We start from the raw sequence: 22811 nt of genomic DNA on the forward strand, positions 1-22811 counted from the left end.
CAGTTGAAGTTTAAAGCTGGGAAATGACTTCACGTTGACGTGTCTAGATTACCACGGCAGGCGCTGCTGCCGTGATTGCGCAATATGGAGATCCGTGATCTCGCTGAGAGGAGTGTCGTTACCACGGGAACAACGTATCTGCTGAAGGAACTGAGACGACTATGAACTGGAAGTTAAGTTTGTTTTATTAAATTAGAACAGAGTTCATAAACACAGTCTCCCTCCCATCAGCCAATCACCTCATTAGTAACAGGACGACACGCACTCCTGGTCAACATTCCAAATGAGTTTCCCGCATCTTCAGCCAAGGAAAAAATACATTTAGACTTTTAATGGAATCAAGTATCATGGTACGTGACTGCAACTCTCAGGCACATCTAGCCTTCATTTCTGAGCAAGGGACTACAGTTCCCAGGATGCATCACCCTCCCACAGTGACCTCACCAGGTGCATGCTACACACGTTACTCTCATTTTCTCCTTGGAAAGTCATGATTGAAAAAAGCTTGTCACATACAGAACGTTACAACGGTCAAAAAATTACTACAGAAAATAAAACTAATTCGCAGAACTTCACACTGATGGGTTAGTGTACAGTACCATGTTCCTTTATGACTGATGTGATAAATTTGTCACAATGATATTTAAAATTATTTTCTAAATAAGTAACAAAACTGAATAGGTCGTAATTTATTTTCCCCTCCAGATTCTTTAGTTGAGGATAGCTAATGGACAGTAGCCACAGTGGGCCTATCACCCATATTCCACCCGGCTGTAGTGTGTCCCATTCTACCAAGCAAGCTGCCTTGGGGTGGAACAGGGTTAGAGAGCCAGGGTTAGAGTTAGCCAGGGTTAGAGTTAGCACGAGTTAGCCCTAACCAGCAGGGAGGGAACAGAAGAGACAGCTGTGGTTAGTTGTCTCTCTGAGGGGGCGTTAGATCTGAACCCCAGGACACCTGAGGGGGCGTTAGATCTGAATGGGGCGAGCTCCCTGCATCCTGCATCTCTCTTCTGTCCAGCCAGCTAACACCTCCCCTGCCGAGCGGACCCACCTCGCTCCTGTGGTTGACCATAATCAAGAGCTCCCATGTCAACTCCCACTGACCCTCCCAGCAATCTAAAACTAGTTCATATTCAAGGTCAGTTCCATATTCAAGGTCAGTTCCATTAAATCTCTCGACCCATTTAAAGCAGCCTTGGTCTATCTGAAAGCTAGCTTTTCTTTCGTGACATGCATTGTGCCTCACCATCAAGCCAGAAGCTATAAGTGCGTCAATTGTTGTTTTCTATCGCATCACACTGGCTTGTCAGTCATCCACATTAGTTGGTTTACAACCAGTTTGTTTCCCCACTTTGCTTGTTGAACAAGTTTTCAATTGCACTTACATACATACAACACTAAAACATGTAAGACATGAGTAAATTCAGGCCCCAGCAGATCTCCACTGTCTCTCCCCCCTTTAGAATCACTGCCCACAGTCCCTTCAGTAACAGCTCAGCCCTGGTGGACATGTTGGGTCCTCCAGACCCAGATTCCAGCAGTTCCAGTGAAGGAGCAGTGGGGGGTCCTGGTTTTGTGGCAAGGGGGGCCTGGGCGGGGCCTGGGTGGGGCCTGGGCGGGGCCTGGGTGGGGCCCCTCTAGGAGGACGCCGGGGCGTCCATAGTGGACAGGATGCGCACCACCTCGGCCCGCTGTGTGGGAGAGATGTGCTGCGTCATGTGCACGATGGAGTCCATGGCTACCTCTGGGTTGGCTTGCACCAGGCTGGAAGGAAACAGGGAGGTTAGGAGGAGTCTACCTCTGGGTTGGCTTGCACCAGGCTGGAAGGAAACAGGGAGGTTAGGAGGATTGGATTTCTCTCTTAGAACGAGCAGGAAGTTCACAGGCTGACACATAGGTCTGGACCCCCCTGTGGATTCCCACTTGCTGACACACACACACACACACACACACACACACACACACACACACACACACACACACACACACACACACACACACACACACACACATACTGGTTATTGTACCCATGTGAGGACCTTGACTCAGACCCCACGAAGTGAGGGCCACCCTATCTGGAGGAGCAGGGAGCCTGCAAAAATATATTTTAGCACTAGGTGGCTCTCACGAGGCCAGAAGTCACCTCAAAATCACGATACACTCGTTAGAAAAAATATGTGCACAGACCCGCGGGTGTGAGGACCACTGGTTACTACTCTGTTACTAGGTAGATTTTAGATCACATGACTTTTCTTTTGTCCACCACCGGATCGCCATTTTCGGTATATGCCGCTCATATACTGACTATGGCTTTCACTTTAGTTGTCGCCAAACCAATTTGCACGAGTTTGAATTAAACGATTTAATGTAAAAGCAGATTGTGGTGTATGGGTTTTAATGGACTTATTTTGATTATGTATTTTAACTACCGAACTATTACAGATGCGTTAGCAATTTTCGCATGAAATGATTTAGGTCACGTAAGCACACAAGCACAAAGATTATTTCAACAACGCCGAATGCAAATCTATTTAACTATTAAGCAGTTTAATACCGTAAAGTCACTCACAAAATAACTGATACCTGCTAAAAAATATATTGACTTACCAATACGGCTGACACATGTTGGCAAATTTCTTTAAGATCTTGCAGTCTTTTAGAGCGGTAAACCGCTTTTAAAAAAAAGATCTACAGTATTCATAACTCCTGACGTCAGTTAACACGAGTTCGCTAGCACAAGGAAACTGGTTAGTTATTTAGCTTACAGCAATCCTGGCCACGACCAATCAATGAAGCATGAATGAAATCCATAGACTATAAGAATGTTGGCCATATTAGTAAATTAGCAGAGGGGTTGATAACGCAAAAGCATTCATTATAATCTGAATCAGAAACCGGTTTATTTCCAAGTTGCCTACGTTTTCACATACAATAAATTATATTTGGTGCTGTTGGTGCAGACAAACACAGTAGTTATATAAAGATAAAAATTGTTAGTGGATAAATGAGTGGTTCTCAACTGCCTTTTTGTGTGTATGTTGGTGTGTTTCCCAATTACCATTTGCAGTTACATATAAAATGAAACCGATGTCCATTAGTCAAGAGAAATGTTAGATAGAAAAGAGGATACAGTAAATACAGTAGATAACTAGTTTGGTGTAATACAATATCCTTAAAACACCTGTCTTCATTCAATTAATACGTCACAGATATTAGGTGATTGAGGGAGCAATCAGACAGGCAGTTAGGTAGTCAGACATTCAGGTAATCAAGAGTCCAGAGCAGTCAGGTGGTCATATCTGACCTGGGAGGTGAGGGGACAGCAAGCCTTGTATAGCTAGTACAATGAAGGTCAGGCTTCCGCACTTGATAGAACAATAAGAAATCTGTCATGTCCTCGAGGTGTGTAGGTCCTCGAGGGTGGGCAGATTGCAGCCGATCACCTTCTCAGCAGTGCGGATGATACGCTGCAGTCTGCTCTTGTCCTTGGCAGTGGCAGCAGCGTACCAGATGGTGATGGAGGAGGTGAGGATGGACTCAATGATGGCTGTGTAGAAGTGCACCATCATTGTCTTTGGCAGGTTGAATTTCTTCAGCTGCCGCAGGAATGACAAGAGCAGACTGCAACGTATCAACCGAGCTGCTGAGAAGGTGATCGGCTGCAATGTGCCTAGCCTACCCTCGAGGACCTACACACCTGGTGATAAATCTTGCCTAGGGCGCCAAATGTGCTAGGACCGGCACTGCCTGTGTGGTTCTATGCTGGCCTGTGTGGCTGACTGTCATGGCCTGTGTGGTTCTGTCCTGTCCTGTGTGGTTCTGTTCTGGCCTGTGTGGCTGACTGTCCTGGCCTGTGTGGTTCTGTCCTGGCCTGTGTGGTTCTGTTCTGGCCTGTGTGGCTGACTGTCCTGGCCTGTGTGGTTCTGTCCTGGCCTGTGTGGCTGACTGTCCTGGCCTGTGTGGTTCTGTCCTGTCCTGTGTGCTTCTGTTCTGGCCTGTGTGGCTGACTGCCCTGGCCTGTGTGGTTCTGTCCTGGCCTGTGTGGTTCTGTTCTGGCCTGTGTGGCTGACTGTCCTGGCCTGTGTGGTTCTGTTATGGCCTGTGTGGTTCTGTCCTGTCCTGTGTGCTTCTGTCCTGTCCTGTGTGCTTCTGTTCTGGCCTGTGTGGCTGACTGTCCTGGCCTGTGTGGTTCTGTCCTGGCCTGTGTGGTTCTGTTCTGGCCTGTGTGGCTGACTGTCCTGGCCTGTGTGGTTCTGTCCTGGCCTGTGTGGTTCTGTCCTGTCCTGTGTGCTTCTGTCCTGTCCTGTGTGCTTCTGTTCTGGCCTGTGTGGCTGACTGTCCTGGCCTGTGTGGTTCTGTCCTGGCCTGTGTGGTTCTGTTCTGGCCTGTGTGGCTGACTGTCCTGGCCTGTGTGGTTCTGTCCTGGCCTGTGTGGTTCTGTTCTGGCCTGTGTGGCTGACTGTCCTGGCCTGTGTGGTTCTGTCCTGGCCTGTGTGGCTGACTGTCCTGGCCTGTGTGGTTCTGTCCTGTCCTGTGTGGTTCTGTTCTGGCCTGTGTGGCTGACTGTCCTGGCCTGTGTGGTTCTGTCCTGTGTGCTTCTGTTCTGGCCTGTGTGGCTGACTGTCCTGGCCTGTGTGGTTCTGTCCTGTCCTGTGTGCTTCTGTTCTGGCCTGTGTGGCTGACTGTCCTGGCCTGTGTTGTTCTGTTCTGGCCTGTGTGGCTGACTGTCCTGGCCTGTGTGGTTCTGTCCTGGCCTGTGTGGCTGACTGTCCTGGCCTGTGTGGCTGACTGTCCTGGCCTGTGTGGTTCTGTCCTGTCCTGTGTGCTTCTGTTCTGGCCTGTGTGGCTGACTGTCCTGGCCTGTGTGGTTCTGTCCTGTCCTGTGTGCTTCTGTTCTGGCCTGTGTGGCTGACTGTCCTGGCCTGTGTTGTTCTGTTCTGGCCTGTGTGGCTGACTGTCCTGGCCTGTGTGGTTCTGTCCTGGCCTGTGTGGCTGACTGTCCTGGCCTGTGTGGTTCTGTCCTGGCCTGTGTGGCTGACTGTCCTGGCCTGTGTGGTTCTGTCCTGTCCTGTGTGCTTCTGTTCTGGCCTGTGTGGCTGACTGTCCTGGCCTGTGTGGTTCCCTCCTGGCCTGTGTGGTTCTGTTCTGGCCTGTGTGGCTGACTGTCCTGGCCTGTGTGGTTCTGTCCTGGCCTGTGTGGCTGACTGTCCTGGCCTGTGTGGTTCTGTCCTGTCCTGTGTGCTTCTGTTCTGGCCTGTGTGGCTGACTGCCCTGGCCTGTGTGGTTCTGTTCTGGCCTGTGTGGTTCTGTTCTGGCCTGTGTGGTTCTGTTCTGGCCTGTGTGGCTGACTGTACTGCCCTGCGTGGTTCTGTTCTGGCCTGTATGGTTCTGTTCTGGCCTGTGTGGCTGACTGTACTGCCCTGCGTGGTTCTGTTCTGGCCTGTATGGTTCTGTTCTGGCCTGTGTGGCTGACTGTACTGCCCTGCGTGGTTTTGTTCTGGCCTGTGTGGCTGACTGCTGCTGTGGACCTCCATCAAAACAACAATGGATCACTATCTGCTACTCCCAAACCGGGCACACAGGTTTGACCAGGAGAGCACAGGACCACAAGTAACTGATTATTACAATCTTAGTATGTTGCATGGGCTGATTCACTTAACTATAAAGTAATTAAAACAAAATAATAATATATCTAATAATATATCTTAAAGTGACCAAACGCGTTTTCCATCAACATCCTTAAAACAGTTTTCCTCCCTAAATTGCCCTCTCTGATTTGAGTCCTCTGACTTACACACACCACTGACCACCTGTCATAAACATCACTTGAACTAGCTATGCAACTCAGAACCTAGTGGGGGAGGGGTAAGTGAGTTGTGCTGTGCTGGAAGCCAAATCAAATGTATCAAACTGCCACTTACCAACCTCTCCTAAGGCCACACAAAATGCAGCCTGAGGTCTCCCAACTTTTATGACTGGCACAAATATTTATCTGGTTATATTAGGAGACTATTCAATGTGGTTAATTAATCTATACCAAATATATTGCACGCAATTACATCATTGCATAGACTATGCAATGCAAAGTTTGGCTGAATATCAGATAAAAAGTTTTGTCATAAGTCTGGAAAATCTCACAAACAAGCTAAAAGTAGTATTATATATTTTTTAAATCCTAAATAGAATGTATTTACATATGTAAAAAAATCAGAGTAAGCTTGATAAGTCTCTGTCAAAATTTCAGATCGCATTCAGTGAGTGCAGAGCAGTGGGGGTGGGGGAGGGGTATCTGGATAAGCGCGTCTGTTAATTGACTAAATGTATCGTTTTCAAACTGCCACTTCACAACCACTCTCCAAAAGCAACACAATATGCAGCCTTATGTCTCCCAACTTTTATGACTGGCACACAACTGTTTCTGTTTATGTTAGGAGACTATTCAAAGTGGGCAATTAATTAATCCATACCAAATAGATTTCATGCAAGTACATAATTTCATAGACTATGCAATGCAACGTTTGGCTGAATATCAGATACAAAAATTCGTCATAAATCTCATGAACAAGCTAAAAGTATTATTATAATTTTTTTTATCCTATATACATTTTTTTTTACACATGTAAAAAAAAATCTGAGTAAGCTTGATAAATCTGTCAAGATTTCAGATCGCATTCAGTGAGTGCAGAGCAGTGGGGGTGGGGTATCTGGATAAGAGCGTCTGCTAATTGACTTCACAACCACTCTCCCAAGGCCACACGATATGCAGCCTGTCTCCCAAATTTTATGACTGGCACACAAATGTTTATGTTAGGAGACTATTCAAAGTGTGCAATTAATTAATCTATACCAAATACATTTCATGCAATTACATAATTGCATAGACTATGCAATGCAAAGTTTGGCTGAATATCAGATAAAAATTTAGTTTAGTCACTATTCTCTAAAATCTCATGGACAAGCAAAAGTAGCATTATTCAAAACCTTTTCCTTAATATGTACGTATAGAATTCATCAACATATGTAAAACAGAGTGAGCATGATATCTGTCAATAAGTCAGATCGCAAGTGCAGTGCATGGCAGAGGGGGTGGGGGAGGGGTGTCGTTTTCAAACTGCCACTCTCCCAACGGCGCTTCGTGCTTCGCGGAGAGATTGACAGGCAGAAATTTGGGCAATAGTTGCTGCAAGCATTTTATAAACGATCAAATGGTGTGGGAAAAGTCGAAACTTACAAACAGGGGCAATGCAAATGTGCGCACACATTGAAATATTTGACCTGATGCACATCATAATGAAACTAAAGCAGAATCCGGACATTTTCGCAAATTTAGAAATCTTGGCCAGACGTTTTTTTGTCCAGGAAAAATTGTTTTCAAAAATGTCAAGCCAAAATCGCCATTGATTTTTATAAACTTTATGTTTGGCCTAGATTGTAATAAAAATTGAACTAGCAGCCCTTTTACTTGTTTTGCCCAAGCTCAAATATGATATGTGAGACATTTAGTAACTGATATAAACGTTAATCCAGGTCTATGTATTGCATTTGGGTTTCCCAAATGAAGCAAAAGCAGGTGGCCACATCCTTCCTCTCTCTTGGTCATGTGGTAAAAATTCGAGCCAATCAGAAAAATAGCCCTGATTCAGGAACCAATCAAAAAAGGTCTGCGACTCAATGGGAAAATCCGAATGCAACACCAAGCCTGGCCTACAGGGGTGCACTAGAGCATAGAGCCAAAACACAGTTTTTGACGGCCTACCACATAGGTGAGGACTTTTGCTGAAATTTGCAGAGATGGATGCCTATGGTCATAGGGTGTCAGTGTAAGAGTTTGAAGCGATTTGCTTGTGAGGACCATCAAAAATGTCCTCACAAAGAAAAATGTCCTCACTTTAAAGGTCTTTTGTCAGGTTGTGGTCCTCACAAGTATAGTATTACAAACACACACACACACACACACACACACACACACACCACCCCCACACACACACACACACACACACACACACACACACACACACAGCACCCCCACACACAGCACCCCCACACACACACACACACCACCCCCACACACACACACACACACACACACACACACACACACACACACACAGCACCCCCACACATCGCCCCCCCCCCCCACACACAGCACCCCCACACATCCCCCCCCCCCACACACACACAGCACCCCCACACATCGCCCCCCCCCACACACACACACACAGCACCCCCACACATCGCCCCCCCCCCCCCCACACACAGCACCCCCACACATCGCCCCCCCCCCCCCCCCACACACAGCACCCCCACACATCGCCCCCCCCCACACACACACAGCACCCCCACACATCGCCCCCCCCCCACACACACAGCACCCACACACATCACACACACAGCACCCCCACACATCGCCCCCCCCCCCCCCCCCACACACACAGCACCCCCACACATCGCCCCCCCCCCACACACACAGCACCCACACACATCGCCCCCCCACACACACACACAGCACCCCCACACATTGCCCCCCCCCCACACACACACAGCACCCCCACACATCGCCCCCCCCCCCACACACACAGCACCCACACACATCGCCCCCCCCCACACACACACAGCACCCACACACATCGCCCCCCCCCCCCACACACACACAGCACCCCCACCCATCGTCCCCCCCCCACACACACAGCACCCCCACACATCGCCCCCCCCCCACACACACAGCACCCCCACACATCGCCCCCCCCCACACACACAGCACCCCCACACATCGCCCGCCCCCCCCCACACACAGCACCCCCACACATCGCCCCCCCCCCACACACAGCACCCCCACACATCGCCCCCCCCCACACACACACACAGCACCCACACACATCGCCCCCCCCCCACACACACAGCACCCCCACACATCGCCCCCCCCCCCCACACACACACAGCACCCACACACATCGCCCCCCCCCCCACACACACACAGCACCCACACACATCGCCCCCCCCCCACACACACAGCACCCACACACACAGCGCCCCCCCACACACAGCGCCCCCCCACACAGCACCCCTGGTGCGTGACGCAGGCTAGAGGCTAACCTGCGTATGTGTTTGAGGATGTGGTCTCGCCGGATGTACTTGATGTTCTCGTCCACCACCGACCTGGCGCCCTCGTCCTCACAGAGCTGTCGCTCCAGCCACTCCACCACCTCCTCATTACTGTCCCACAGGTACGCCTGCACACACACACACACACGGCTGAGGAGTACGGTCCCTGTGTGTGTGTGTGGGGAGGGGGGGGGGCAGGTACGTTTATAATTTGGTTAGGGTATCGGGCTAGTAATCAGAAGGTTGCCGGTTCGATTCCCGGCTGGGGTAATGACGTTGTGTCCTTGGGCAACGCACTTCACCCTACTTTCCTCGGGGGAATGTCCCTGTACTTACTGTAAGTTGCTCTGGATAAGAGCGTCTGATAAATGACTAAATGTAAATAATTCAACTCTGTTTTCAAGCAGGAGAATATCCATCAATTCTCTAATCTCTGGTTTTTGAACCTGTTTGACTTTAACCGAGTCAAGGAAAAATAAATAAATAAAAAATAAACACAAAATAATAAAAGGAATAAAACAACAAGGACATCTTTCATTTCAGGAGAGAGAGAGAGTCTGAGCTCTACAAAGCAGGCCACTGATGCCTGTTTGACTGGACCTGATACAGAAATACATATTCATGGGTTCAGCCTCCTCTGTTGCCTGCCAGGCAGGGCTTATGAAGCTGGGGGTGTTAATGGCCTCACACTGGTTAGAGCGCTCCTGCTTGTATCCTGCAAGAACATTTAATGCCCTTATTAATCATTTTTAATCCGTTTGCTTTTAATTAAGAAACAGCGTGTTGCTCTCCTATCTGCACGTGCCAGGGCTCAGATTAATTGTGGCTTAAGATAGTCGTCCCTGATTGGAGGAATGTGTTAGCTAACAAAACACTTCTAAAAAGATACTCCACCATTAGACCCGGGGATGGCAGGCCCCAGTCTCCCCCAGCACCCCAGGAGAGATGCCCCTCCAGGGGAACAGGGCAGGCTGGCTCGCCCAGCACCCCAGGAGAGATGCTCCTCCAGGGGAACAGGGCAGGCTGGCTCGCCCAGCACCCCAGGAGAGATGCTCCTCCAGGGGAACAGGGCAGGCTGGCTCGCCCAGCACCCCAGGAGAGATGCTCCTCCAGGGCAACAGGGCAGGCTGGCTCGCCCAGCACCCCAGGAGAGATGCTCCTCCAGGGGAACAGGGCAGGCTGGCTCGCCCAGCACCCCAGGAGAGATGCTCCTCCAGGGCAACAGGGCAGGCTGGCTCACCCAGCACCCCAAGAGAGATGCCCCTCCAGGGCAACAGGGCAGGCTGGCTCACCCAGCACCCCAGGAGAGATGCCCCTCCAGGGGAACAGGGCAGGCTGGCTCACCCAGCACCCCAGGAGAGATGCCCCTCCAGGGGAACAGGGCAGGCTGGCTCACCCAGCACCCCAGGAGAGATGCCCCTCCAGGGCAACAGGGCAGGCTGGCTCACCCAGCACCCCAGGAGAGATGCCCCTCCAGGGCAACAGGGCAGGCTGGCTCACCCAGCACCCCAGGAGAGATGCCCCTCCAGGGCAACAGGGCAGGCTGGCTCACCCAGCACCCCAGGAGAGATGCTCCTCCAGGGGAACAGGGCAGGCTGGCTCGCCCAGCACCCCAGGAGAGATGCTCCTCCAGGGGAACAGGGCAGGCTGGCTCACCCAGCACCCCAGGAGAGATGCCCCTCCAGGGCAACAGGGCAGGCTGGCTCACCCAGCACCCCAGGAGAGATGCTCCTCCAGGGCAACAGGGCAGGCTGGCTCACCCAGCACCCCAGGAGAGATGCCCCTCCAGGGCAACAGGGCAGGCTGGCTCGCCCAGCACCCCAGGAGAGATGCCCCTCCAGGGGAACAGGGCAGGCTGGCTCACCCAGCACCCCAGGAGAGATGCCCCTCCAGGGCAACAGGGCAGGCTGGCTCGCCCAGCACCCCAGGAGAGATGCCCCTCCAGGGCAACAGGGCAGGCTGGCTCGCCCAGCACCCCAGGAGAGATGCCCCTCCAGGGGAACAGGGCAGGCTGGCTCACCCAGCACCCCAGGAGAGATGCTCCTCCAGGGGAACAAGGCAGGCTGGCTCACCCAGCACCCCAGGAGAGATGCTCCTCCAGGGGAACAAGGCAGGCTGGCTCACCTTCACGGCCCCCTCGGCCTCCACGAACCAGCGGCGCAGCATGGCCTGGATCTGTCCGTCGGTCAGCTCTGTGTTGGCCTGCTGGATCTTCCTCTTCACTGTGTCCTCCAGCAGGAGGCGCCGCAGCCGCCAGTAGAAGAACTGACGTGACGTCCTCCACTCCAGGATGTCCTGAGGGGGGAGGAGAGGGGGGAGGGAGGAGAGGGGGGAGGGGAGGGAGGAGAGGGGGGAGGGAGGAGAGAGAGAAGGGGAGGGAGGAGAGGGGGGAGGGAGGAGAGGGGGGAGGGGAGGGGGGAGAGGGGGGAGGGAGTAGAGAGAGAAGGGGAGGGAGGAGAGGGGGGAAGGAGTAGAGGGGGGAGGGGAGGGAGGAGAGGGGGGAAGGAGTAGAGAGAGAAGGGGAGGGAGGAGAGGGGGGAGGGAGTAGAGAGAGACAAGAGGAGGGAGGAGAGGGGGGAGGGAGTAGAGAGAGAAGGGGAGGGAGGAGAGGGGGGAAGGAGTAGAGAGAGACAAGAGGAGGGAGGAGAGGGGGAAGGAGTAGAGAGAGACAAGAGGAGGGAGGAGAGGGGGGAAGGAGTAGAGAGAGAAGGGGAGGGAGGAGAGGGGGGAAGGAGTAGAGAGAGACAAGAGGAGGGAGGAGAGGGGGGAAGGAGTAGAGAGAGACAAGAGGAGGGAGGAGAGGGGGGAAGGAGTAGAGAGAGACAAGAGGAGGGAGGAGAGGGGGGAAGGAGTAGAGAGAGACAAGAGGAGGGAGGAGAGGGGGGAAGGAGTAGAGAGAGAAGGGGAGGGAGGAGGAGATATGGGGGGGTCAGAGGGAGAGCAGAGTACCAGTCAACACTGTTCCAGGGAAGGGTTAGGGGAAGGGTTAGGAAGTGAGTCCGGGAAGGACTGTGGTTCCATGTTCTACCGGGCTGCGGAGCAGCAATCCTTCACTGTCTAGAGATGCCTGTCTCCTTCCTGTCACCCTGTGTTCCTCACCCGCTCAGGTCCACTTTCAGACAGAAATTTGATTTCAGTCTTATTGCGGTGATGAGGAGACTGAATGATGTCACTGTGGAGCTGGTCACTTCTTGGAACACGATGGCATTAGTGTGGCAGGAGAATGTGTGTGTGTGTGTGCGTGCGAGAGAGTGTGTGAGTGTGTGCGCCTGCGGATGTTCCGTGCTTGCTGGGGTGATGGACCAGGGCATCACAAGGTAATTATAAAGACATGTTTCCCAGGCTGCGTGAGATTGGAACACTATTCCCTAGATGTACTGCTAGTCAGCCAGCCAGCCACACAGCCAGCCAGCCACACAGCCACACAGCCAGCCACACAGCCAGCCAGCCACACAGCCACACAGCCAGCCAGCCACACAGCCAGCCAGCCACACAGCCAGCCAGCCACACAGCCACACAGCCACACAGCCAGCCACACAGCCAGCCAGCCACACAGCCAGCCAGCCACACAGCCAGCCAGCCAGCCACACAGCCAGCCAGATATCTGTGACTACAGGCTGGGCCAACTGTCATACTCCACTATCACCCTTCCTCATGTGTGAGCACAGATAGCATAAAACATCCCATGTGAAAACACACACACACACAAACAAAAACACAGCCTGCCTATCTCATCTTTCATGTCCCCAGACAGGAAGTATGTGTGGCGTGCGGAGGAAGTGGGGCTCACAGTGATCACGCCCTTCTCCTGCATGCGGCCGGGCGTGTCGTGGAGGTCAGCGAACTGTACCGCCACCTGGTGGTAGATAGGGAGCAGGAACTCCTCTCGCTCCTTCAGCTTCGACTCGAGCTCCTTCCTCTCAGCTTGGCTCAGCTCTGGGGTTCCTGGAGGAGGAGGGAGGAGCAGGGGGGGAAGGAGGGAGGAACAGGGGGGGGGAAACAGGAAGGAAGAACAGGAGGATGACTCAGATTGATTTGTATCAAAGCCAATCAGTTAACCCCCCCAGTCCCCCCCTCCCCTCCCAGATATAGGGGAGTGAGAAGGAATTACAGCACATGTACCCTATCAGATATACCCCCCCCTGCTGAAACACAGAGAGGAGAGATACAGGGGAGAGAGAGATGTTGTGGGTAGCTAGAGGACTTACCCAGCTTCTCTGCCAGACCTGTGTAGACAGGATCCACTCTCCTCATGGTCTTTACCAGATCCTTCTTCCTGAACTTGATCTCCACTGTTCCTTCAGGCTCCAGAACCCCACCTCTGAAGGGAGGGTGGAGAGAGAGGGAGAGAGAGGGAGATAGAGAGAGAGAGGGAGATGGAGAGAGAGGGAGATGGAGAGAGATGGATATAAACAGAGAGAGAAGTAGACAAGATTGTTGTGGATTAAGACCTGAGTTTCATCATGTGATCCACAGATGAATAACAAGGATATTTATATCCAAACATCAGCCTCAGGAATCAACCTGTCTGTCTGACCCCCTGTCTGTCTGACCCCGTCTGTCTGGACCAGGCCAGTCCTGTGTGGAGTCTCACCGGCTGTCCTTGTCAGCATACATCTCCATGTGCCGGGGGTTGATGGTGGGGTCTATGACCACCCAGGAGCCCCCCCGGAGCTCAGCCTGGGGGGGGATGTACACCAGTACCGGCTGCCGGTACTCCCTCAGACCGTCCACAATGTAGGCCCCGAATTTCAGCACCTGGTCATACATGTCTGGGGGAGGGGTTAGGAGCTGCATGTACTGTATATACACACACTCACACAGTCACACAACCCTCCTGGCTGCAAGTACCTTTCATGCCCCCTGAGAAGCCCCTCCAGTTGGCGAACACCATGAGCGGCAGCCCCTCTCGGTTCAGGTCCCTGATGGCCTGGGCAGTCTTGAAGGCCGAGTCTGGGAACCACACCTGGCCCGCCTGCTGGATGATCTTAACACACAAGGTCAGAACATGTTAACACACAGGGTCAGAACATGCTAACGCGCAGGGTCACAACATGCTAGCACACAGGGTCAGAACATGTTAACACACAGGGTCAGAACATGTTAACACACAGGGTCACAACATGTTAACACACAGGGTCACAACATGCTAACACACAGGGTCAGAACATGCTAACACACAGGGTCAGAACATGTTAACACACAGGGTCAGAACATGTTAACACACAGGGTCACAACATGTTAACACACAGGGTCACAACATGCTAACACACAGGGTCAGAACATGCTAACACACAGGGTCACAACATGTTAACACACAGGGTCACAACATGTTAACACACAGGGTCACAACATGCTAACACACAGGGTCAGAACATGCTAACACACAGGGTCAGAACATGCTAACACACAGGGTCACAACATGTTAACACATGTTGTGTTATTACTATATGTATGAGTGTGTGTGAGTGTGTGTGAGTGTGTGTGAGTGTGTGTGAGTGTGTATGAGTGTGTGTGAGTGTGTGTGAGTGTGTGTGAGTGTGTGTGAGTGTGTGTGTGTGTGTGTGTGTGTCGGGACAGTACCTTGGCCTCTGAGTCCAGGTTGGCCGGGTCGGCCGGGATCGACAGCTCCACTGATCTGGTTTCCACGGCAACCACTCCCGTGGGTATGCCCCCCAGCCTGGGAAAGGAGGGGTCACAGGTCAGTCAGTGAGACAGGGCACACTGTGGCCCCCAGGGTCAGCCAGGCGTGTGTGTGTCCTCACCTGGCCCTGCCCACCACCACACTCTGAGCCCAGGGCTGCATGATCTCCATGAAAGAGCCGTGGTCAAAGAAGCCGCTCTGCCAGGAACCCTTAGGAGCTGGTGGGGGGAGAGAGACACAGAGTCAGAGTGAGAGAGAGAGATGGTGGGGGGAGAGAGACACAGAGTCAGAGTGAGAGAGAGAGATGGTGGGGGGAGAGAGACACAGAGTCAGAGTGAGAGAGAGAGATGGTGGGGGGAGAGAGACACAGAGTCAGAGTGAGAGAGAGAGATGGGAAAGAGCCCTCCTGGAAGAGAGACCAGCATCGTTCTACAGGACTACTGTGTTAAGTTTCCCCCCTTACTGTGTTAAGTCTCCCCCCGCTACAGAGCCGGCTGCTCCCCCCCAGAGCCATAACCTTAATAACAGCGATATGGAAGGGCAGGCTGTGGCCCTGCTGTAAAACATGAGACATCCATTATCCATTTCCTGCTATCCCTCCTCCAGGGACAGGGCAGCGGGCTGGGCCATACCCGTCTCTCTCTATGACCCGTCTCTCTCTCTGACCCGTCTCTCTCTCTGACCCGTCTCTCTCTCTCTGACCCGTCTCTCTCTCTCTGACCCGTCTCTCTCTCTGACCCGTCTCTCTCTCTGACCCGTCTCTCTCTATGACCCGTGTCTCTCTCTGACCCGTGTCTCTCTCTGACCCGTCTCTCTCTCTGACCCGTCTCTCTCTCTGACCCGTGTCTCTCTCTGACCTGTGTCTCTCTCTCTGACCCGTCTCTCTCTGACCCGTCTCTCTATGACCCGTCTCTCTCTATGACCCGTGTCTCTCTCTCTGACCCGTCTCTCTCTGACCCGTCTCTCTCTGACCCGTCTCTCTCTCTGACCTGTCACACACAGACTCCTATCCCTCAGTGATAGCAGTGATAGTGGCATGGGGGCCACAAGCAACAGTTGAACCTGCAGAGAGTGACGATGATGATGATGATGTGACAGAAGTGGTAATTAGATGACGAAGGTGTGATGGGATAAGAGACAAAGTGGGTGACCCTGATGTGCTACAGATATCAGATATCTAAGCAGTATAGACAGACAGTACTTTACTGTACTGTATACAGACACATAGTAACCAGTATAGACAGACAGTACTGTACTGTACTGTCTGTATACAGACACACAGTAACACTTACTCTATCAGATATCTAAGCAGTATAGACAGACAGTACTGTACTGTGTACAGACACACAGTAAGACTTACTCTGGCTGGGGCGGCCAGCCAGCATCCAGCGGGGGTCGTAGGGAGCCTTGGTCGGCAGGAACTCAACCAGCCGGTCGATGGGGTCCTTGGCCTTGAGGATGGGCACCGGACTGGACGCACACTACAGAACGGAAACATCCAGAACACAAGTCATTACATATGGAACAAGTAGGAGACACTACAGCAGGGGTAGGGGTAGCTATGGTAGGGGTAGCTAGGGGTAGCTAGGGTAGGGGTAGCTAGGGTAGGGGTAGCTAAGGTAGGGTAGGGGTAGCTATGGTAGGGGTAGCTAGGGTAGGGGTAGCTAGGGTAGGGGTAGCTAGGGAAGGGGTAGCTAGGGTAGGGGTAGGGGTAGCTAGGGGTAGCTAAGGTAGGGGTAGCTAGGGTAGGGTAGGGGTAGCTAGGGTAGGGGTAGGGGTAGCTAAGGTAGGGTAGGGGTAGCTAGGGTAGGGGTAGCTAGGGAAGGGGTAGCTAGGGTAGGGGTAGGGGTAGCTAGGGGTAGCTAAGGTAGGGGTAGCTAGGGTAGGGTAGGGGTAGCTAGGGTAGGGGTAGGGGTAGCTAAGGTAGGGTAGGGGTAGCTAGGGTAGGGGTAGGGGTAGCTAGGGTAGGGGTAGCTAAGGTAGGGGTAGCTAGGGTAGGGTAGGGGTAGCTAGGGTAGGGGTAGGGTACCTTGGGCATGTAGGAGAGCCACTGCAGGAGGGTGAACACACCCTCGAAGTCGTCGCACACCGTGCTGTGGGTCACACCGTTGTTGTGCATGATCTGCACTCCACCCAGCTGGTTGTTAGAGGTGTACACCTCCCTGCCCAGCACCTGGGGGGAAAGCACACACCTGTCACAACATTTACCAATGTGTGTGTGTGTGTGTGTGTGTGGTCCCGAGGACATGTGTGTGTGTGTGTGTGGTCCCGAGGACATGTGTGTGTGTGTGTGTGGTCCTGAGGACATGTGTGTGTGTGTGGTCCTGAGGACATGTGTGTGTGTGTGTGGTCCTGAGGACATGTGTGTGTGTGTGGTCCTGAGGACATGTGTGTGTGTGTGTGTGTGGTCCTGAGGACATGTGTGTGTGTGTGGTCCTGAGGACATGTGTGTGTGTGTGTGTGGTCCTGAGGACATGTGTGTGTGTGTGTGTGGTCCTGAGGACATGTGTGTGTGTGTGTGGTCCTGAGGACATGTGTGTGTGTGTGGTCCTGAGGACATGTGTGTGTGTGTGTGGTCCTGAGGACATGTGTGTGTGTGTGTGTGGTCCTGAGGACATGTGTGTGTGTGTGGTCCTGAGGACATGTGTGTGTGTGTGTGTGGTCCTGAGGACATGTGTGTGTGTGTGTGGTCCTGAGGACGTGTGTGTGTGTGTGTGTGGTCCTGAGGACGTGTGTGTGTGTGTGTGTGGTCCTGAGGACATGTGTGTGTGTGGTCCTGAGGACATGTGGATCAATACCGGTCCCCTACACACACACATCCACCGGCCATCATTGACTTTCTTTATTACCGTTACGGTTATCTCCATGGCTACAAATCTGGGCCTCTCTCCTAAAGCTGTCAGCCCCGCCTGCCGCCCCGGGAATCACCGCAGTCACCTTGACAGGCTGACACACGGCCGGGCGACAGGAGGGAGTCAGCAGACTATCAAAGCCACTTGCGGTACACGTTGTTCCACTGGTTACTATCCAGTCACTATCCAGATGTTCTGAGATGACGGTTCTCTGGATGAGCCCATCAGGGTCAGAGCTGATATAGAGGCAGGTGCATGGCATGGACACTGTCCAGCCAATTACAGGTTTCCTGCCCCTTATCCAGAGGATAGACCTGCTAACCTAACCCTGCTGCAACTCACAGTAGCAACGGAAAGACACCAACACACACAAATGCTCACGCACACACGTGCACACACACATGCAGGCGCTTCCAGCAAAATTTGCAAATGGAACCAAGCATGTTGTATTTTGTAACTGCAATTTGTCATGTACTTTGGAATGGAGTCATGTTAATGCAGTGACAGGGAGAGACAGGGGAGGGGGGAGGAGGGGGGAGAGGGAGGGGGGAGGAGGGAGGAGGGGCCAGTGCTGCTAGAGCACACAGAGAGAAAACAATCTGCCTCAGCAAAACTTTTCATTTTGATTGGAGACAAATGATGTGGGTATCCTTCTCCCTAGCCCCTGCCTGTGGGTATCCGTCTCCCTAGCCCCAAATAACAACTTCACGCCTGTTTTTCCATTATCCCTGGAGGGGGGGGGGGGGGGGGGGGGGGGGCGCTCGACTGGCTGGGGGAGGAGGAGTGGGGGGGAGAGAGAGAGAGAGGGTGGGTGGGAGGGTGAGGAGAGGGAGGACGAGTGCTATCACCAAGCAAGGGAGATGGAGGGTGAGGAGAGGAGAGGGAGGCCTGATCCCTCAGCTGGAAATACTGGACACTAGTGAAAGGTACAACCAAGATCCAAGACACAAGTCTGTCTGTCTCCAGTTCAGATGGAGTGTTTGCAGCATCTCAGAGGATCTCCACCGGTCAGAGGGCTTATTCACTGCTTCCCTGATGCACATGCTCAGAACCCCCCCCAAAAACTCAATATGGCTCCTCCCACTAACTTCACCAAAATTAACCACAAAATAAATATTAATAGAGGATCATATTAAAATGCAGATGAGTTAACTGCATGAATTAAAGAGACAATCTATGGCTCCCAGATGTTGGTGCACAGCACACATTACCGTCTCATCACAGGCCTCTTCACAGGATAATCACAGGAACCGCTTCCTGCTGTCTGTCCTCCGACGTTCATCTAATGCTCGTGAGAGGACACACCCTGAAGCTGTCTGAAACACGCCTGCACACACAGCCTCACACGCTGCACACACAGCCTCACACACCCTTCCACGTCTATAGTCATATGTACATGACAGTTACAGCCATGAAACACTGGACCAGGCGTGCTGGGTTCCTGTGTTCTACCTTGTTGAGGAACCATGCTGGGTTCCTGTGTTCTACCTTGTTGAGGAACCATGCTGGCTTCCTGTGTTCTACCTTGTTGAGGAACCATGCTGGCTTCCTGTGTTCTACCTTGTTGAGGAACCATGCTGGGTTCCTGTGTTCTACCTTGTTGAGCGCTCCGGCGCCAGTGAGGATGATGTGAGAGTTTTCCACCTGAATGGTCCTCTGGCCCAGCCGCACCAGGTAGGCCCCGATCCCTATGGCTCTGCAGGTCACCTGGGGTCACGGGGTCAGGGGTTAGATGAAAGACGGTTTGTATGTATGCGTGTGTGTCTGTATATTTGCGAAGAACACAGGAAAGCCCATTGTACCAGGTTCATGGTGATGACCTCATCGTAGGCCAGGGAGGATTCTCCTGCAATCATCCCAGAACCCTTCAGGTTCTCTACCCCCAGCCCCTCCTCCTTGCCAATGATGTCAGTGATCTTGTACCTGCGGGGGAGGAGACATCTGACATCATGACCTGGCAACGCTTGTGACATCACCTCGCCAGGTGGTGAGGGTTGGGTATGAGTGTGGAAGTGAGGGTTGCTGCAGGTCACCTGGACTCTCCTTCATCCTCCACATGCTCACAGTGGACAGAGTTGAGGGCCGACACCTTCTTGTAGTCCTGGGGGGTCAGGTACAGGTACTTGAAGCCCTGGGGGGGGACAGGAAGTCTTCATTAGGGCTGGAGGGTCAGAGGTCATTCACAAGGATTTTATGAGGAATAAAGGAATGTGGCCTTAATTCACACTGAGGATGACTGCTGCTGTTATCAGAGGCATGTACAGATCTACTGGATTTCATGTTGTGAAAAGAGTTCCGCCTTGAATTTACATTTACATTTAGTCATTTAGCAGACGCTCTTATCCAGAGCGACTTACAGTAAGTACAGGGACATTCCCCTGAGGCAAGTAGGGTGAAGTGCCTTGCCCAAGGACACAACATCAGTTGGCATGACCAGGAATCGAACTGGCAACCTTCGGATTACTAGCCCAATTCCCTCACCGCTCAGCCACCTGACTCCTGAATGCTGTGAATATCATCAAACATCACCCTGCCCACTGAACCCTGACCAATGACCTTGTAGGGGTCAGCTGGGTCATGCCAGGCCACATGGAACATGTGTCTGATCTCCTCCGCCAGGCCGATGCGGGCGCCGCTGTTGGCAGCGATGTAGATGCGTGGGATGGCACTGGCACGAGACATCTCCGAGGCCTGCAGGAACAGGGCGTCCTCCTGGGGCCCGAACGAGCCGATCTTGTGTGTGATGTCGTTGCTAATGACTACCACCTCGCGCCCGGACGGGTACTCCGGAGTCCGCAGGGTCATCCTCCATGCTACCATGCCGATCTGGGGGAGGAGACACACACACTGTGTTAGGGTTACACACACCTAACCCTAACCACACTGTGTAAGGGTTTACACACACCTAACCCTAACCACACTGTGTAAGGGTTACACACACCTAACCCTAACCACACTGTGTAAGGGTTACACACACCTAACCCTAACCACACTGTGTAAGGGTTACACACACCTAACCCTAACCACACTGTGTAAGGGTTACACACACCTAACCCTAACCACACTGTGTAAGGGTTACACACACCTAACCCTAACCACACTGTGTAAGGGTTACACACACCTAACCCTAACCACACTGTGTAAGGGTTACACACACCTAACCCTAACCACACTGTGTAAGGGTTTACACACACCTTACCCTAACCACACTGTGTAAGGGTTACACACACCTAACCCTAACCACACTGTGTAAGGGTTACACACACCTAACCCTAACCACACTGTGTAAGGGTTACACACACCTAACCCTAACCACACTGTGTAAGGGTTTACACACACCTAACCCTAACCACACTGTGTAAGGGTTACACACACCTAACCCTAACCACACTGTGTAAGGGTTACACACACCTAACCCTAACCACATTGTGTAAGGGTTACACACACCTAACCCTAACCACACTGTGTAAGGGTTACACACACCTAACCCTAACCACACTGTGTAAGGGTTTACACACACCTAACCCTAACCACACTGTGTAAGGGTTTACACACACCTAACCCTAACCACACTGTGTAAGGGTTACACACACCTAACCCTAACCACACTGTGTAAGGGTTACACACACCTAACCCTAACCACACTGTGTAAGGGTTACACACACCTAACCCTAACCACACTGTGTAAGGGTTACACACACCTAACCCTAACCACACTGTGTAAGGGTTTACACACACCTAACCCTAACCACACTGTGTAAGGGTTACACACACCTAACCCTAACCACACTGTGTAAGGGTTACACACACCTAACCCTAACCACACTGTGTAAGGGTTACACACACCTAACCCTAACCACACTGTGTAAGGGTTACACACACCTAACCCTAACCACACTGTGTAAGGGTTTACACACACCTAATCCTAACCACACTGTGTAAGGGTTTACACACACCTAACCACACTGTGTAAGGGTTACACACACCTAACCCTAACCACACTGTGTAAGGGTTTACACACACCTAACCCTAACCACACTGTGTAAGGGTTTACACACACCTAACCCTAACCACACTGTGTAAGGGTTACACACACCTAATCCTAACCACACTGTGTAAGGGTTTACACACACCTAACCCTAACCACACTGTGTAAGGGTTTACACACACCTAACCCTAACCACACTGTGTAAGGGTTACACACACCTAATCCTAACCACACTGTGTAAGGGTTTACACACACCTAACCCTAACCACACTGTGTAAGGGTTACACACACCTAATCCTAACCACACTGTGTAAGGGTTACACACACCTAACCCTAACCACACTGTGTAAGGGTTACACACACCTAACCCTAACCACACTGTGTAAGGGTTTACACACACCTAACCACACTGTGTAAGGGTTACACACACCTAACCACACTGTGTAAGGGGTTACACACACCTAACCCTAACCACACTGTGTAAGGGTTTACACACACCTAACCCTAACCACACTGTGTAAGGGTTACACACACCTAACCCTAACCACACTGTGTAAGGGTTACACACACATAATCCTAACCACACTGTGTAATTGGCGTTTTGAAGGGAATCCTGTTATATGCAACTGAAGATAAGGAATGCTAGAGTCTGCGGGTCTATAACACGATGACCCTGCAGTTACACTGGAGCACTGAGACCCCTACAGGTCACATACGGAACAACAGGAACCTCAAGAGAAAAAACACCAAGAAGAAGAGGGCAGGTCGATCCAGGTTCTTGCAGCATCAGTAAATAGGTCATAAGGCCTTGGTAAGTTAGTCTTATAAACACACACTCATTTTAATAAGCATCTTAAAGCATAGGCATTATTACCTATTAGAAAACGCTTAGAACAAGCACCAGGATCTAAAGCTCATAAACAAGCACTTGTGGTTTTATAAGTATGACAGGGTCCCGGTTGTGTTTAGGTAGCCAAGTTGACCAAGTGACCGTGGCAATGCTGCTCACCTCGTTGCCCCCGGGTAGGCGGTTCATCTGCACCAGCTGGCCCTGAGCATCCAGCACCAGCTCAGTGAAGCTGAGCAGCTCTGAGGGCAGGGGGCAGGGAGGCAGGTGGGCCTGCGCCTGGCAGGAGTGCCACAGTTTCTTCAGAGCCTGCGGGGGAAACGGGAAGACAGAGAGAGACAGACAGGTGGATATATAGACAGAGACAAAGAGAGATGG

At 52.2% G+C, this 22811-nt stretch overlaps 1 protein-coding gene across 8 annotated transcripts in view; it reads right to left on the minus strand.

Annotated features, from left to right (window-relative positions):
* Positions 1-167: 167 nt before the first annotated feature.
* acaca (acetyl-CoA carboxylase alpha) overlaps positions 168-22811 on the minus strand; it is a 53900-nt gene continuing 31256 nt past the window's right edge. For 7 of the 8 annotated variants that reach the window (XM_062485845.1, XM_062485843.1, XM_062485839.1 and 4 more), the window contains 17 exons: positions 22596-22742; positions 20155-20424; positions 19632-19729; positions 19401-19521; positions 19195-19305; positions 16776-16919; positions 16107-16227; positions 14868-14964; positions 14686-14782; positions 13954-14089; positions 13697-13874; positions 13311-13423; positions 12893-13047; positions 11227-11397; positions 9094-9230; positions 1634-1764; positions 168-1600 (listed from right to left, as the gene is read on the minus strand). In XM_062485845.1, coding sequence (XP_062341829.1) covers positions 1638-1764; positions 9094-9230; positions 11227-11397; positions 12893-13047; positions 13311-13423; positions 13697-13874; positions 13954-14089; positions 14686-14782; positions 14868-14964; positions 16107-16227; positions 16776-16919; positions 19195-19305; positions 19401-19521; positions 19632-19729; positions 20155-20424; positions 22596-22742 — 2223 coding nt within the window. In that variant the 3' untranslated portion in view covers positions 168-1600; positions 1634-1637. Of the gene's footprint in view, positions 1601-1633; positions 1821-9093; positions 9231-11226; positions 11398-12892; positions 13048-13310; positions 13424-13696; positions 13875-13953; positions 14090-14685; positions 14783-14867; positions 14965-16106; positions 16228-16775; positions 16920-19194; positions 19306-19400; positions 19522-19631; positions 19730-20154; positions 20425-22595; positions 22743-22811 lie in introns of those variants that run through there. The other variant, XM_062485841.1, reaches the window with a different exon arrangement.

This window comes from Osmerus eperlanus, chromosome 19 (genome assembly GCF_963692335.1).
Source record: "Osmerus eperlanus chromosome 19, fOsmEpe2.1, whole genome shotgun sequence".
In the NCBI taxonomy this organism is placed as follows: domain Eukaryota; kingdom Metazoa; phylum Chordata; class Actinopteri; order Osmeriformes; family Osmeridae; genus Osmerus; species Osmerus eperlanus.